General features: G+C 33.5%; 1 protein-coding gene across 1 annotated transcript in view; it reads left to right on the forward strand.

The window, feature by feature from the left end:
• The window catches only part of LOC107447503 (sialin), a 19,272-nt gene extending 11,785 nt beyond the window's left edge, over positions 1-7,487 (forward strand). Inside the window, exons 7-9 of the mRNA XM_043042089.2 lie at positions 3,311-3,466; positions 5,024-5,109; positions 6,781-7,487. Of these exons, the coding sequence (XP_042898023.1) occupies positions 3,311-3,466; positions 5,024-5,109; positions 6,781-7,011 (473 nt within the window). The 3' untranslated portion in view covers positions 7,012-7,487. The remainder of the gene's footprint in view (positions 1-3,310; positions 3,467-5,023; positions 5,110-6,780) is intronic.
• Positions 7,488-19,449: the final 11,962 nt, after the last annotated feature.

Genomic DNA, 19,449 nt, shown 5'->3' on the forward strand with positions numbered 1-19,449 from the left:
GACCCCAAAAAAAAAAAAAAAACTGATGTAGGGCATAGCAGGCAAATGTATACCAGTAAGTGGAACAAGAAAAAGTTATTTTAAAATAAAAGCTGAATAAGAAAATTTTTTCGCCTATATTATATTATGAAACCTGAGCTATATTGCTGAATAGAAACTTAATCTTTATTTATATTACTGTATTCATTAACTTTTCAACCAGTCGAGATATTTTATTTATTTATTATGAAAAAGTGACTGCCTTTTTTATTCTATTTCCTACAGTTACGATACGGTAGGGAAAATATCAGTGCAACGAATATCTTACAGTGATCTTTAACTCTGCAAAATATCTAGTTTAATATATTCTTAGCAAGTGCATACTAGGAAATGGCTCTAAACAAAAAGAATAAATACATCAGTGTAGAAAATATTGAGCGAGCATATAAAGCAACTATATAGAGATAATCGGGCAAGTGAATATTTAACAATATAGTTAATGTATACTTTTATCACATTTACAAAATGAATTTGGTTTTTTAATTAAAAACTAGAAAAACCTTTATAACAACCCCGCAGGTTCATTTTCCGTCCAACACTTGCCTAGCACCCTCATTTTCTTAAAGGAAAGCCATTTATCTATATTCTCTACACTAGTGTTATTTTAAGGACCAGTACCTTTGCCCTGAAAGCACTTGCCTAGTATTTCCTACATTACTATTTTGAGATTTAGTGTCATTATCACATCGGCAGGCGTTTTTCCTAATCTTTCCTTAGTGAGTAATTCGTGCCTCTCGCAAGGCTTAAATATAATACAACCCACTTTTTTTCTGAAATTGTAAGAAAATCTGTCTTCCCTGCTTTTTTTGTGCTAAAATTTATGGTAAAATAGTTTTCTATATGTACATATGCACTGAGTTGCCAAATTATTATGTCCACCCCCTCAATACCACCTTTAGCCCGTAATACAGCTCGAATTCTTCTTGACATAGATTCTATGAGATTTTGGTAGATGGAAAGAGGAAGTTGTCCCCGTATACGATGAACTTCATTTGTCAGCTCCGTCAAATTGGATGGCACTTGATCCTACTGTCCGATGTCCCATTCGTACTCATGCCACAAATTCTCAATTGGATTGATATCTGGTGATTGTGTGGGCATACGAAGCAATATAAAGTTAACGTCATGTTCTTCGAACCATCTGACGATAATAAGAGCTGTATGAATAAGAGCATTATCTTGCTGAAACTTTCAATCCCCGGCAGGGTCTACCATTAACATAACAGGATGTACTTGATATGCGAAAACACTTTAATACCCTTGGACATTTAGGCGTTATTCCACAGAAATCAAAGGAGCCATGCAATACCAAGAAAACATCCCCCCAACCATAGTATTGCCCTCATCAACTAGAAGTGTTGCGCAATGCAGTTGGGGTCCATGTTTTCGTGCTGTTTACGCCATATCCGATCCCTGCCATGTGCATATCGTATTTGAAAACGCAATTCATCAGACCACGTGACCGTTTTCCAGTTATCTACTGACCAATCATTATGCTCCCTTGCAGTATGGAAACATCCGCTATTGTTCAAGGCTGCCAGCAGAGGCTTTCGAACAGGTCGTCGGTTCCCGTAGCCTATACGGTGCAATGTGCTGAGTTAAATTTACTCAGAAACGTTTTCAGTTGCACCTCCATTAAGATTCCCTACTATTTGACGCTCTTCTGTTGGACTGGACAACTCTGGCAAATCTCCTTTCAGCTCGAGCGTTCATCAGCCTGTAACGACCACAAGACATACGTTGAGACCCGGTAGTCCATACACGTTTATAACTGCTGCTCTTGAACACTTCACAAAAGCTGCAGTTTTGCTGATATTGGTACCGACACTTCAAGCGCCTGCAATCACCCCGCATTCATAATAAGTTAACACTAGGTTTACGGACATTTCTTATATACCTATCCATACGAACATGCGCCAATTTGACGCTTGAACGAATACATATAGCAGTCCTCACAGAGATGCCAACTTGCTCTGGACATCAAATAGTATATATTTTAAAGTGGTAGCTTATTAATTGTTATTCTTGGTTTAATAAATTTAATTTGCTAGATATTATCCACCACTATTTCTAAATAATTCGTAGCCTTATATAATTCACCACTTTTAATAGGAACATTTATTTAGTAATTATTTGCAGTTTTCTTAAATATTTGGGCGTGTCTAGAGCAGTTGGAATCTCTGCACTTTGAAAGCAATGAAAATATGATATATATATTTATGAAATATTCTAGTATTTTATTTTTGAATACTCGAACTAAGCAACTGAAGCCTTCAAAATCTGACATCAATTGACATTCTGCGTTTGCTCTTGCTATTATTGGTTATCGGCAACAGTTATTTATCGTTTGTTTCATTTGAGATAACGGATCGAAGTATTGTCGGTACATTTCTATTTGATGTCATATTTGCATATTTACTTAAAATTTTGTCTATATTACGATCACGTCAAATTGATGTATATCCGTAGAAATAGGTATATCACAAAGAGAATTTCAACGCTTTTGAAGAAAATAGACTTCAATATATATTTACCTCGATTAATAGATAAAAGTCATTACAAAAAAAATAAAATTGCAAACGATTTTTGTAATTTTCCTTATAAAATTCGAAATGACGCGTCCCGTAAACCTAGTGTTAAGTCACATTTGTCTCCCTTATCTCCAAACTTAACACTGTGCTATTTATGGTTCACTTTCCTCTTTTGTAGCTTTCTCGCACTCTAGCGGCAACACTGTGAAGCATAGCTGATTTTGCATAAAACTGTCAAGTGGTCATAATAATTTAGGCACACAGTGGGTATATATATATACATACATATATTCAAAATATCTCCTTCATGTTTTTAGGACTTATCATGAGTTTTTTGGAAAGGACGTTTAATTATGACTCCTTATTATGAATTAAATCTCCTGAATCAATTGTTGTCACAATTTTTTAGAAATTATTTAGATGTCATTACAACGAAATGGTGATTTAAAAACGGTAACCGAATTGGTTGCAAATAGTAGAAAGTATTTGAAATATCTGACTATTTCGTATTTACCTTTTACTACAATAAAATGTTTGTTACTATATCGGAACAATCAAGAAAAGTTTTGTTTATGTTTTCTGTTGATTTTTTTTCGATAAAGCGAGTTCACATCACCTTCAATATCGCGAATATTTTTGTTAAGGTTTATTGTTCTTGAGAGCTCAACTGTTTTTGTGTGATTGTATAAATTTAACTTCTAAACATAATTAACGAGATGAGAAACAATTTTTCTTACCAGGTTTCTACGGCCCTGCTATTTGCTTGTTATGTATAACAGCATCTGGCTGTCGATTGGATATCATTGTAGTTTTTCTGGTAATTGCAATAGCTCTAGACGGTTCGGTTTATTCTGGCTTCAATGTCACCCATGTCGACATGAGTCCAGTTTTCTCAGGTAAGTTGCTTTTAGTAGCGCTTAATGTCTCTTAAGTCCCCTTAAAAGAAAATTTTTAAAAAAACTAAAGTCCTTTCTTTTAATGTCCTACCCTCCAATTATTTAAATATTTTTTTCCTTGGGCATTTTATTTTTTGCGTCGTTGAACAGCAGACCCAATTTTGGGTCTACGACTACTAATGCTCAACTCCATATCCTTGTAATTTTGAACCAATCCTGAAGACAAGGAAACTCCTGTATCAGTGCCCCCAGAGTTATTGACTTGTGAACATGGAGGACTTTGAGACTAGACAAATTTAACGTGCATCAATCACCATTTACTACACGCAAAGACTTCGGGAGGCGAGTATCGAACCCATGAACACTTGGACGTGGGCGCTGTGCCTTACCAACCAGGCTATCCTGGCCTTTTCTGAAGCATTAAACTGAATCAGAAAATTTAAAAAGAAACAGAACAACAGAAACAGAATAGAAAAGAACAGAAGTAAACCTTTTCATCGTACCTAAGTACAGTGCACAAAAAAACTAAGCACCCTGAATAACTTTCGATCTAAAGATCGAATCTTCATGTTTCATCATCACTCAATCTTAATGGTTTGAGGGGGAGTCTTCAAATATGATGACTAATAAAAGCAGAGGATATTTCAAAATACGAAATCAGTCATAAAAACGTACTTTCTCTTAAAAAAACATACTGTTTTTTCGACAGATTCGGTTAAGATCCTTACAACATAAGGAGTAGCAATCTGGAAAATATGATCCCCACAGTTCCCCATAGATCAAGAAAGCGACCCAAAATTTGGACCACTTAATGTTAATTTTACTTTTTGCTTAATTCGCCATCGTCATATTCGAGAGTTTTTTCAGAAAATTGGAAGAATTTATCACACCATTATAAAATTTGTTAATCCAGTCCTTTTAGAAACATTACCTTCCCAATTTTAATTTCACCGAATAAAATCCTTTTAAAAACTTTACCTTTCCGCTTTTAAATTCACCGATTAGAACCTTTTAGAAATTTTACCTTTCCAATTTTGAATTCACCAAATAGAGTCATTTTAGAAACATTACCATAGATGCCAACTGCTCCGCTGTTAGCAAATTGGTAGCGAATTAAATAGTAAAACGTGTAGAATGAGGATAATTACACCTACTTCTTAAAAGTGTCACTTTGATAACTGCAATATACTTTGATTTTTTGATATGCAGCTGTGGAGAGATAACTCAAAATGAACATTACTAAACTAAGTATAACTTAAATTTCGTTACCACTAGATAATACGTTTTTACGAACCAGAGCATGTTGGCATCTCTGCTACCTTTACAATTTTAAATTCACCTAATAAAGTTCTTTTAGAAACTTTACTTCCAGATATTCAGTTTTTCCTGGACGCTAGATTTTTGTCATAAAATATGTACTGAGAATACTTTAAATACAACTTTTTTACATGTTATGAAAAATTCATGGATGTATATATTTTTAACATTGATGTATGTATTGCATAATGTATTACAGGTTTTTTTGTATTGTAACTGAAATCTAATTTCACTTTTTAGGAACGTTATACGGTATTGCCAATGGATTCGGTTGCACATCTGGTTTTATAGGACCCATGATTGCTGCCATTTTCACATCTACTGGTGTAAGTATAATTAAATTACATTTTGCTAAATATCACAACTCTTATGTTGAAGAAAATAAATGTTTATGTAGAATGTTCCTAGTCTACTTTTAAATACTACATAAGTACAGAGTACTTAAAACATACATTATTCAACTCTATACTTGTTAGACCAAAAAGTTTATTAGGTTTAAAAATTAAGGCGATAAAAAGTTTATTTTAAGGAATCCCATCATTAACTTTTAGTAATATTCATACAGATTAAAATTCTCTCGATTCGGTTACCCGATTAGTACAACTTCTGACAAAATATGCTTGCTCTTGACATTGTTTCTCTTTTCGCAAATGACCGTATTTATAGTGCAACTGTCGTTGCTGTAGGCCATTAAGGCAAGGGGAGCGATTGTTCTTGTTTCCTAGCGGTGTCATCTATGGCCAAGAATTAAACTTCTGCCACACTCATACGTCACACCCACTTATAGGGAGGACCCATTCATACATCCATACATTCATCCACAGATCTTAATTTTGGCCTGAACCAGAGAACGATCAATCTCCTTTTGAGTACCCCCAGAAGTATAATTTGTCATAGGAACATGGGGGGATTTTTGATCCAACCGATTTAATGTCCACCAGTCACCATTTACTACACGGGGTGTCTTCGGCCTGCTGGGTTCAAATTACCGCTCTCACGAACGTGTGTATAGCGCCCTACCTGCCTGGCTATCCCGGCTCCCATCATAATCTGTTTTAATTACTATTAAAATATGGAATATTCAAAACATATTTTATTCTACCCTATACTTGTTAAACGAAAAATTTCATTAGGTTTAACAATCAAGGCGTTGAAAAGGTTAATTTAAGGAATTTCTCCGCTAACTTACAGTATTATCCATACAGATATAATTTCTCGTTTTTGTTGCCAGATTAGTACAACTTTTTCCATCTAAAAAAGTATGCTTGTGCTTGAATTTGTTTCTTTTTTCACTTATATCCCTATTTCTAGTGCTATTGATTGTTTTGTTAAAAACAACCTTTACAGTAATTTCGTTACTCTTTTAGTAATATGAAAAAAACTAGTTTTCTAATTTAATGACAGTTATTCGAATCTAGTGAATTTACCTATATCTATTGACAAAGAATAATATTGATCTAGACTGGAGAACAAATTTTAATTGCATTTATGCAAATACTTGATCTTAACTAATCTGGGTGCGGAAATTTCAAATCTTTTTGTTACCTATCTTAAGATCTCTATTCGGTATCTTAAGATCTTTTTGTTACATATTGTAAGATCTTTATCATGTATCCTAAGATCTTTATATCTTTTTGTTACATATTGTAAGATCTTTATCATATATCTTAAGATCTTTAGATCTTTTTGTTACATATTGTAAGATCTTTATCCGGTATCTTAAGATCTTTAGATCTTTTTATTCCCTCTCTTAGGATTTTTTGTTACCAATTATGGATTCAGATTGTCTCTACGGCTTTGCATTATTCGTCATGAAATTCTCACCAGCATTAACTTATATAAGCTGTTTCTGTTTTAAATTTCTTAAAATTGTGCGAACCCTGCTTTTATTGCTTCATTGAATCACACTTTTATGCCATTCGTTTGTAAATTTTTAAATTGTTCCACACTTATTCTGCTTTAATCATGTGAATTTCTAATAAAATGTTGTATTTCAGCCCAGTCTCTCTAATTGGAGCAACGTATTCTACATGACAGCGGGAGTGTACATATTCTGTGCGACAGTTTTTTTACTGTTTGGATCTGCAGAACTACAATCGTGGGGAACGAAGAAAATCGAGCTGGAGGAAGAATACAGTTTGGAAAACATTGTCATAAACACAAAAGTGAAGAGTGAATCAGAATTAATTCTCACAGTAAACACCGAAGACTTTAGGACTCCATTGTGATTCTTTGTGTCGTTAAATGTTTGACATTTATTCGCTTATACTGCAAAATATTCAGGAAACTTTTGGGATAAGTATTGCAGTATGTGATCCCTACAACAGCCATTCAACTTTCATGGTAAACTTTACGGGAAAAGTAAGGTGGATTCATAAGCAACCTTCGTCATTTTCCCGACATCCTCTCGACTAACTTTCTAACATAATTAATGTAGCTTTATAAAGTTGTGATATAAAGCCGTATATAGGACTATGCAGAAGCATGTCGACAGGCGACTATGAATTCTTGCGTTGACTTGCTTTTCACTCATATTTCTTTTTGGAAAAAAATGCCGACCTTAAATTTTTACCAAATATGCTTAGAAGTTGTTTTGCAATATAATGATTTGCATAAATGAAGGTATGCAGCTGATTTTATAATTAATATGTCCGTCATCAAAATTTAATGTTCATTCACAATATTTTTTTTATCCTCGCACAAATGCATACTAGAGAACAAAAAAAAAGATTATGAATTGCTAAATCACTTTACTCATGCTATTAGTTATTAGCTGGGATTAAAATTCTGCCAAACATATTTTTGCTCTACTGTGACGATAATATTCTAATACAATAGGAATGCCAATTGCTTCGCTTGTAGTAAAAAAAAATTTATTAAGTGGTATACAGATAAAGAAGTTTTTTGTTCAAAGGCTCCATCGTAATACGAAATTATACTTTTTTGCGAAAAATATGCTATTTTTATGATTGCTGTGAGTTTCTAACTGTTATTCATGTTTGTTAGGTCAAGTTTAGCCTATCGCTGTCTATGCCTATTTTGAAAATGGTGCAAAACTTCACTGTGGAGAAAAGCTACAGTTTTATGAAAATGAAAATCGTTTGTGGTCTCATTTTTCAATATTTAACAACTTACTCCAACGCTGCATTACTTGAGCTCATAAAAATTTACAAAAACTGTAAATAAGGCAGTTATTTTTGGTAATTTTCGTCTAAGTGGGAAAATGTCGCCAAATTGACGATTTTTAAAAAAAATATTTAATAAATTTTAAAAAAGTAAAATTATTTGTTCATTCTAAAGTTCAGATAACGGTTAGTTGATATGTATTGTGTAATATCATCGCATTGCTTCAAGAGTTAGGTACTTAAACTACGGCCTTTTTATTTTTCTTGGCGGCAGAGCTTCGAAAATCGCGTTAAAATGTTCATTAACAGTTTATTTAAAGATAATTTGGGAGAATTAAGAGATAGTTCGACGAGATAACTAGCATATAAGGCCACCCTGATAGATGTTGAAAAATTTCTTTCGACGATGTTGCTTTCACTGATGTGATGAAAATACTGGAGATGTTTAGAACAAATCGTTAATTATGCGTAGATGGCTAGTTATAAAAGATAAATACCACTATATTCTCAACTTTAATTGCAAGAAGAGTTTCAAAGTATTTTTGTTCTTACCAGCTAGGCAACCTCGATATCAGAAAAAAGTCTCTTTTTGTTGTTCAAGTGTCCTGGTAAGCTGTGATGGTTATGAGATAGATTATACACCGAAGAGCCATTACATTATGACCACCCTCCATCTATAGCAATGGGCTCTCCCATGTTTCATGGTTTCTCGCTCAGGAACAATGTTTTTATGAGGCTCATTAGAACCCATAATCCTCATAGAGCAATCCCTGACATCTGTAAGCTACTTGATCATAGTTGCAGACCAGGTTCACCCATTCATGGCAACAGTTTTTCCTGCAGGGGATGGTGTTTACCAACAGGATAATGCACCATGCCATTAAGGTCGAATCGTCATGGATTGTTTCGAGGAACAATCCAGTGACTTTCAAGTCATGTCTTGGCCCCCAAATTCACCTGACCTTAATCCAATAGAGAATTTGTGGTCCTACTTGGAAAACCAAATTCGTGCTGCCACGCTACCCTCTCGCAATGTGAGGGGATTGCAGGACCAGTTGGTGAGCGCTTGGTACCAGATACCTCAGACTACCTGTCAGCACCTTCTGGAATCAATGCCACGGCGGGTCCTAGCAGTTTTAAAGGCTAAAGGTGATCCTACATGTTATTGGCAGGGTGGTCATAATGTAATGGCTCTTCGGTGTATTTTATCCTAGAGTTGACATATCTTTGATTTTAAAAAATAAAATTTTCGAAACTAAATACCGTAACATTAACCTTTATCACTCCAAGTAATTTATCAAGCTGTTTGAACTTATGTAAACACAAAATTATCTAGCATTTGCGGTGAAATATTTTATATAATTTTAAAAATTCATTAAATAATGTGGTAACTAATTATTAAAATAAAAAAATTTATATAAGTTAACCCCTTGGGGACGGGTGATTCAGAAAAGCATTCGTTCAAAATCAGAATCAAGTTGTAATTAAATAAAAAACGGTTACTTAAATGCAGTCGTTGCTAATTTGACAGACTTACGTTGCTTTTACTTTAATTATTGTTAGTTTAATCATATATATAATCAATGTTAATTCAAAGTATAACTAAATAGTTTTATTTTGAACAAAGTAATGGTGAATTAAATAAATCAAACAATTATAACTCCGCCCACAAATAAACTGCTAAAGAACTACTTTGATTACCAGTTATATCTTTTTACCCTGATTGATACGGTTTTATGCTGTCACGTATTTGTGACAGTCGGCGCGAAAGGGTTAAAGAGGAGTGTCTTTTGATGTCAATGTAAAAGTTCAAAACATACTTAAAGTTTAAGCGAGCTAAATGGAAACTTTGCTTTTTAACTGTCTGAAATTATTACTTCTGACTTACCTATATTTCTATTATAGTGTAGCGAATAATAGAAATTGTTTACTTTGCTTAAGCATAAATGTCCTACCACTTTCTTTTACTATCTAGTGTTCTGGTTTGCATAAACTATTACATTTATGCCTGAGTCACAGGCACAAATCTCCTACCACTTTCTTTTAGCATGCACTGTTCTAGTTTTCATTAAAAAGTCACATTTATATGTACAGGTGGTTATCAAAATAATGGAAACACCCTAGATTTTTAAGGCTTGGGAATAGCTGTTCTGCCGTAAATGTTCTCTTTATGAAGGTATCTCCTAACTGTAATTGTTGACACTGGAGAATCCAGATGCTGATTGAGCTCTGCGGTCACTTTGGCTGCAGTTGTTTTCTTTTTAGACATTACAATCCGCTTCAATACCCGTCGGTCTCTTTCACTCAGCTTCTCCTTCCGTCCACTATTTTGCTTTGCTGAGCTTGTCTTTCAGCGCTGTGTGTATGCTGTCAAGTTTTTTGANCGAGGAACATTCCAGTGACTTTCAAGTCATGTCTTGGCCCCCAAATTCACCTGACCTTAATCCAATAGAGAATTTGTGGTCCTACTTGGAAAACCAAATTCGTGCTGTCACGCTACCCCCTCGCAATGTGAGGGAATTGCAAGACCAGTTGGTAAGCGCTTTGTTCCAGATACCTCTGATTACCTGTCAGCACCTTGTGGAATCAATGCCACGGCGGGTGCTAGCAGTTTTGAGGGCTAAAGGTGATCCTACATGTTATTAGCAGGGTGGTCATAATGTAATGGCACTTCGGTGTATTTTCTCCTGGAGTTGACATATCTTTGATTTAAAAAAATAAAACTTTTGAAACTAAATACCGTAACATTAATCTTTAGCACTCCAAGTAATTTATTAAGCTTTTTGAACTTACGTAAACACAGAATTTTCTGACATGAGCAATTTTCCGGCAATATTTTATATAATTTTAAAAATTCATTAAATAATGTGGTAACTAATTATTAAAATAAAAAAAACTATATAAGTTTAAGAGGAGTGTCTTTTGATGTCAGTGTAAAAGTTCAAAACATACTTAAAGTTTAAACGAGCTAAATGGAAACTTTGCTTTCTAACTGTCTGAAATTATTACTACTGACTTACCTATATTTCTATTATAGTGTAGCGAATAATAGAGCTATATAGTGTAGCTTGCTTAAGCATAAACGTCCTACCACTTTCTTCTACTATCTAGTGCTCTGGTTTGCATAACTTATTACATTTATGCCTATGTCACAGGCACCAATGTCCTACCACTTTCTTTTAGTATGCACTGTTCTAGTTTTCATTAAAAAGTCACATTTATATGTAAGTCGATAAAGCAGAAATGTCATACCAATTTCTTTTACTAAGCAGTGTTATGGTTTCCATAAAATGTTACACTTACTTTTATGTCACTTAAATACAAATGTTCTACCATTTCCTTTTACTATGTAGTTTTCTTGTTTCCATAAAATATCGCATTTACGGATTCATGATTTGCAATCTCTAGTTTAAAATAGAATTGTAATGAGTGAATAGTTGCAAATTTCTCTCGCATTTTGTGAGAGATTGTTATTTCAATTTTTTTTATATATATGTTCCTTGCTTATGTAACAATATTCAAATTTTAATACAACATTTTTGATTTCATAAATTTTTATTTTAAATGTTATTGATCATCATGACGTACGTAGAATTCAAATTATTTGACAATAATAGGTCAAATTATAAAGTGCTCGTTTCTCAAAACTCCTTCAAAATAATTAGATTATTTTGTGACATAAACTTGCAGCAAAGTTTCTGTCATGAAATAAATTTTTAGGGGTTTGTAAATTTGCCATAAAGTGATAAAAATTTTCCCCTAGATTGGTAACTAACTACATAAATAGACAATATTACAAAAATAATTATAATAATAAAAAGTTACAATTAACAGAAATTTGACGTCTATTAATAGAAATCTGACGTCTAATAAGTAATTATAAAAATAGTTATCTGAACGTAATTCTAGGGGTTGGTAAATAATGAAAATACCTACTTACTTGAACGATATGTTAATTACCTCGTGAATAACTGCGAATAATTAAGAGAAAAAAAACTTTTTTTGCGTTGTTTCTTTATTACTGTTATTATTAAATATTATGGGGCAATAATATTATCTATACATTTATATATTTATAAAATATGTATGTATTACTTTCAAAATTCTAATAAAATGCGTAAATTTACAAAACAAATGTTGTATGTAATTATTTTGATGCGATTATAAATCCTTCCTCTGTAGCCGTCTGTTAATTGTACTGTATATTCTTACATTTCATCGAATCTCATGTGTATAAAGTTCTTTTCATTTTCAATCCATTAATAATGTCTGTAATAAATAAAAATAAATTTGTTAGTTTTTCAAAATGGATTAGTTCTTTCTGGTGTATTTTCTGTACGTTTATCTTTTGCAGGATGATAATTCGAATGATATATTAATTCTGCCTACTTGGTAAGTAAACAAAGTCATGATTGCCAACTCGTTAGCCTTTTTTCTCAAAAAGTTTAAATCGAAACAAACTCCAGATACTTTCGTTTTTAAATTCTTGATGTATTTATAGACCGAACCGATGTAATGTATTCTCAGCAATATTTGCTTAACTGAAAATCTATTGCTACCACATTATATTTTAAAAAGAAATTATAATTATATTAGTTTTAATATCCATGACGCCGACAACTCAGTCAAGCCATCATTTTATTTCTACTTAGAATCATCATCCTACTATTCACCTTAAGGAACTACCTCATTGAACTTATCACATGATGAAGAGGTAAAGGGCCCTATGGCCTCAGGCACCTCGACCAGACCAGACCAACACATATATGTCTTCTGGCACAAATGGCAATTATCTTCCAAACGATTCACATAAATGAATCGATTCAGTAAATTAACGAATTTATAAATGTATTCTTTTTTTTATTTAATGTGTTAATACAATAGAGGAGTCGTTATAAGTTGAAAGTCACACAAATTACTTTAGACTGTTTTAGTTTTTGAATTTTATGTAGTTGATTTAGGTCAGCGGTTCCCAGTATTTTATGGCTACGAAATCCTAAATAATTAACCTTTTTACTGTGGAACCCCCGACTTTATAAATAAAGCTTTTTAAGGTAATAGTGAACATTATAGCCTTTTAAAGACTATTTTAGAAATATTTAATTAAAGGAATGAAGAATTTTCATCGTTTTATCATTAATATCCGAAAGTCAAATTTCCAGTTCTTGTGCTGCTATAGTCTGATAAAGTAGTAGTGATATAGTTTAGTCTGATTAAGAATTTGTTTTTAGTGTTTAAGTTGAAAATAAATAATTTGAAATAAATAAGTTCAAATAAGCCGAATTATGGTTTACTTCGAAATGAGAATTTTGAAAAACTGTTACAAACGTTGAAAATGGTTATTATGGAAACTACTTTATTAAAGTAGATAATTATTTTGATCGGAAAAGCGTGCTGAGAAATACTATTGCAATATTTTCTGAATGCCTACCCCTTTCATAATTTATTTATTATATTGTTATTAGAAATATTATATTTTTTTTCAAAAAATGCCATTTCTATTTTATTGGCATTTTCTTAGAATTAATTTCATAAAGGCAACCAAAATATAAACTATAGATTATAACGAAGACTATAGAATGTAACTATAGATTGTAACGAAACACAATCTGAGGTTTTGAAACTCTTTATTGGCTATAGAAAGTACTAACTCTCGGAGCCCCTGTAACACTTAACGGAGCCCTAGGGTTCCACGGAACAACATTTGGGAACCACTGTTTTAGACCCTTGTACTCTAGGGTTCAGAAGCTGAATGTTCTATTTGGGTGGCCATAAAAAGTACTACCTCGTGTAACCGCTGTAACTCGTTCTCTGAACCGTAGGGCTCCACGGAACACCAAATGGGAACCGTTAATCTAGCTAGACACTGGGCTCTAGAATTCAGAAACAGAATGTTCCAGTTGGGAGGTCAGCCAAATCAACACCTCCTAGAATAAGGAAGGCCTTAGCACGGATCAAATTAGTAGTCCGATGTGACGAAGTTAACTGCGCAGTTGATGAAAAATAAGAAAGATGTCATTACGTTCGGGGTACTAAGCTGCGCAGTGGTTGAAAATACGAAATATGTNATAGATTGTAACGAAATACAATCTGAGGTTTTGAAAGTCTTCAATGGCTATAGAAAGTACTAACTCTCGGAACCCCTGTAACTCTCAACAGAAGCCAAGGGTTCCACGGAACAACATTTGGGAACCACTGTTTTAGACCCTTGTACTCAAGGGTGCAGAAGCTGGATGTTCTATTTGAGTGGCTATAAAAGTACTACCTCGTGTAACCGCTGTAACTCGTTCTCTGAACCATAAGGCTCCACGGAACACCAAATGGGAACCGTTAACATTGGGCTCTAGAGTTCAGAAACAGAATGTTCCAGTTGGGAGGTCAGCCAAATGCGGCTATAAAAAGTACTAACTAGACCCCTGCAATTCTTTACGGAAACGTAGGGTTCTGTGCAACATTCTGCAATGTTGTAGAAAATTCAATTGTTCACCACGAGATTTTACGACTCGCGCTTCGACTAAAATTACAGAGAAATGAGAGAGAGATTAGGTGTTGAAAGACATAAAATCCTAACATTACTGTTGAATTTTTCTAAAAATCTGAAAAAAAAACTCAATTCTAGAGCTCGAGACAGAAAAATCCATATCCTATTTAAATTGATAGCACGGTAAAAGGTTATTATTACAATATCGTAAGCAACTAAAATTGCTTCTCTTTTATTTCTAATTGCGTCATGCATTCTTAGTTTTTTTAAGCACTTTTGCTATCCTTAGTTTAGTTTAGTTCAGTTTTATTTTTCGAGTAAATATTTTCCAAATCCAGGAAATCATTCATTTCGTTACAATTAACAAAACGTTAGCAGAAAGGTAATGTTAGCACAAAACGTGCTAGCATATCAAATCAACACACCATCATAGCTAACACAAAATCATATTTGTTATTTTCAAATACCAACTTTAGAAGAGAAAATGATTAATTATAAGCAAAAGTAGATGAGCAGAGCGGACGGGAGACATGGGCTCCGAATATGCTTAAAAGAATGTAAGTTATTTTCAATTTTTTTTCTTTAACGCGTTCACGCCGGGAAAAATGAAAATACTAGTACGGGAAAAGAGAAAATACTGGTAGAAAAACTAGATTAACTCCTAGAGGAGTTAATCTATTCTCAACAATAACAATTCACTGTATGGAAGTTTAACATGGCGGAGAAGCAATTCAATATAAAAATTGCATCCGTTAAAAACAATTGGTAGTTATGGATTTTTATTATTCCCGGAAAAAAACTAAAAAATGAAATTTATTGTTACCCGTTTTTACTCCGGTGCGCTGCCAAGATGAGACAATCTAGCGTGATCCACCGGTGGGTCACCCCGGCGTGAACGTGTTAAATATAATTTCGTACAAATTTTTTGCATATTTTTTATTTAAGAAAACCCAAAATTGAATTCACCATCGTGTTTCATGAGCCTACGTGACTCAGTGGTTAAGGCACTGAACTTTCACAGTGATATACTGTGATTCAATCCCCAGTTCTTCGCTCAGTTATATCTTCCAAGTTCTTACTATGAGCCCAGCTGTCAGTGCCAACTTGAAGCCCACTCAAAGTCAGATCGATGAATATACTCTCTCAGATTCCATTCCTTATTATTCTTATTCTCTAAATATTTGTCTATGGACCTGTTGGAAAAAGTTGACCTTTTCTATTTTTCTCTTCCTTTTAACATTCTCTAAAAACAACTCTTCTTATTTGTTTCTACATTTTTTCCTGTATTTAATTATTAAGCATTCGTCTTTAAAATTATTTATATTGGTTTCCTGTCTCTTACAATTAATAGATACTCCAACCATGACGTCATCATTAGAAGACAAGCACAACTTAGTGCTATCCTCATATTCATAATCATTACAATTATTTACATTCACCCAAGGGCCAATAGAACTGAAGGAGTGAGATGAGTGATGCCGTGGGCTGGTTTTCCCTTTTTAAGGTACCACTTTAATGTTCAGATGTCTGGGAAGATACTGTTTAGATATAATTTCTTTGCAATATGACTTGAAATGTTCATTAATGTCTTAAATGATCGAATTACTCTTATTTTCATTTTACCGCAATTTAAGTTTCTTATGAACTGTAACGGACACAAGAAAATACTTTTTTTAATTAATACTAGAACGTCTCGACTGGACCCCGAATCCTGTTTAGCTTGTTCTCCTTTTTCACGATTTTACAGGGAATTTAAAAAGTTTTTGTGACTTTTAATCGTTTTTAATGGTGATTACACAGAAAAAGATGTGTGGTTCTGTGATTAATTAAGGATACCTAGAACGTTCACTGGTGTCGTTTTGGACACCAAGGCAATTTATCGTTATAAATACCGGTCGTTCAGCAAGAGATATTTCAATAAGTAGATACCATAAATAAAATTTCCCAAAATACTATCAGACATTTGTTTGACCATGTATGCAGTGTCAATTGGCTCACAGCGAATCAATCATTCTAAAACTGTTGTGTCTGAGTGTTTAATTGCATAGCATTTGCTTATCTGCTCATAAAAATAATGAATTTGATATTCGGACCTTGTGCAGAGCAGAAGACACCCTAAAACGATGGCTCGTAGTAAAAGGTTTAAGAAACGCCGAAATTAAAGACTGTAATGCAACTAAAAATTGTGTGTCTCTTGCATGAAAATGTTGTGCGGAAAATGAACAGGGAAAATTTATTATAACTGTATCCATTGCAAATGAGGTAAGTACTAAACATCATGCGTGAAAACGATAAATAATGATTAAAAAACTTGCATTTTCACAAATTATTATTCTTATATTAATAAATAATATTGTTTAATTTTACAGAATAAAGTAATTTCCTTTTGTTGCAGTTTTTTAATGTATATAAAGAGTCATAATGTATGACAAATACATGAAATATTATAAAGTCTTTAAACTAAACCCTGTTTAAACGCAGTCCTGCAATCATTTAGTTATGATTTTATGTATTTCATATCGTGGTGTCGAAACGGTGGACGTTTAAGGTAATCTAAATCCCGGACATTCTAGTGTTAAATCGATATGAGGTCACTTATGCTTCACCAGTATGGTGAGCAGCACTAGATTATTTACAGAATAAAATATTACAATCAGTTACAGATGCCCGATGCCACGTCAGGAACCAAACTTCAAGAGATGAGATAAATCTCTTAAAAATTTCTCAATACATCGCCTCATAGAAAGCCAACATTTTTTAATAAAGTAGAAAAATATGATAAAGCAAAGCTCAGTCACATCTGTAATAAGGAATCCTTAACTGAAAATATTATTCACAGCCCATTTACAGCCTTTTTCTTATCGGATGGTTTACTATCAAAAGAGTATTGCAAATATTATAAAGATTATGACACATAAAGCCTAAAAAAGCACCAGGCATTGACAATATCAAAAATAAAATGATCAAACTGCTTCTTCCTGACAATATGACTGCTATTACCATTATTTTTAATGCCTGCCTAATTTTCAACTATTTCCCCCAAAATTAGAAAATAGCCTCAATCATTCTTTTGGCCTAAGCCAAATAAGGACTTATCCTCGCCAGGAAATTTCAGTCCCATTAGTCTCCTATGCACTCGAGGAAAAATTCTACAGCGTATTATTTACAATAGAATCAAACCCTTTCTTGACTGTTTACCAAAGGAACAATGTGGCTATAGGAAGCAGTTAGACACCACTAAGCAACTTCTTAGAATAGTTGAGTTCATTGGAAGAGGACTTCATAACAAACAAGTTACTGCTTTGCTATTGTTAGACATCAGTAAAGCATTCGATAGAGACTGGCACGATGGTGTCATCTATATGTTAATTCATCTAAATTTTCCTGTTGGTGTTATAAAGATTATTAACTCTTATCTCAAAGACAGATCCTTCCAAATCAAGTTTAACAGTCAAATGTCTACTATCCAAAAAATTAATGCCGGCGTCTCACAGGGTAGCATTTTAGGCCCTATTCTGTATATAATTTACACTCATGACTTCCCTGTGGACAGAGATGATTATACAGTCAAACCCCGCTATAGTGAACCTTCAAGGGACAGAAATTTTGGTTCACTATAACCGGGAGTTCACTATATCCGTTACTCAAGCAATTTAACTAATGGCTCCCAAAGTCCTCCCTTTTATTGCACATTATTCAAATAAATGTCTGAAAAATATTATGTAATAGCAAAAAATGTGTTATTTCTCATTACTCTCCGTCTTGCGTGCAACAAAAAATTTGTAATTTTTAGCTGATGAGCAATCCTCAACATCAGATATGGAAACACTTCTTGACTATCAGATAATTTTTCCTGAATTTCTATTATTCCGCTTTTTAAACCTGTCTAACCTGCCATTCGAGCATATAAAAGTAGTCTCATAAAATCGCTTAGCAAATTCATCGACATTTGTCCAGATACTTCGATTGGTGAACCACTTCAGTAATGCTTCTTCAACATCCTTGTGATCTGCTTTTTTCAGCCATCTAAATTTTTTTCATGAGCAGAAATTATTATTGCCTATTCTTCCATATGTTACATATGTTTTTGGATAGTTTATATTCCCTGCAAATATCAACTTGATTGCATCCATTTTCAATTTTTTCTGATTATGCCCATCATTTTATCATCAATGGAGAACGTTTTACGTTTACTGCTTGCCATAGTTAAATCTGAGACACTTGTTTGCAGGATTTTTTAAACTGAACTGAGAGTAAAAAGGAGTTGAAATGAGGGCCTTATCAACACATATTAGTGTCCCACCCTTTCACCAATAATGAATAATTACTCATTCCCTCTGACAGAAAATGCATATTGATCCCACTGACACCTTACAGGTGCATCATCTGCCTGAGTTGGAAACATCTGCTTGGTTTGCTTAGGGATGGGAAAGTGAGATAAAAAAAGAAAACAAGAAAAAATGCTTATCGCTACATTCCCCTCTATAAATCGTTTTAAAAATCGGTATATGTATTTATTTTGAAGCAAAAATTTCAAAATTATTACAAAAAAAATTAAGAAAAAAATTAGTTGAAGACAGAAAAAAGTTCATTACATCCAACTTCTTCACTTTTTTGGTTCACTATATCCATAAAAAATAACATTACACGTGTATAGCAAAGCACGGGACCGAACAATTCGCTCACTATATCCGGGAGTTCACTATAGCGGGGTTTGACTGTAATAGCATCACGGCTTTCTATGCCGATGACACTGGTATTCTTCAAAAATCAGAAAATCCAAATCTTGCTTTAACAAAAATTCAAAACTAACTTTACGATATCGAAGACTGATGTCTTGATTGGAAATTCGAACTTAATGACCGCAAGTCGCAGCTTTTGATTGAACAATAGGGTAGAAAAGCCACCTCTCCCAGTAATCAACTTGTACTATTCTACAAAACAATTCCAATCGTAAACAAAACTGTTAACCTTGGTCTAACTAACTAAAACTAAACTCAGTGGCGCGACAGCCCATTAAGAGGGCCAAGGCCGACTGTGCCCATCTCAGTTTTCTTGAC

This window comes from Parasteatoda tepidariorum, chromosome 6 (assembly GCF_043381705.1).
Source record: "Parasteatoda tepidariorum isolate YZ-2023 chromosome 6, CAS_Ptep_4.0, whole genome shotgun sequence".
NCBI classification, from domain to species: Eukaryota; Metazoa; Arthropoda; class Arachnida; order Araneae; family Theridiidae; genus Parasteatoda; species Parasteatoda tepidariorum.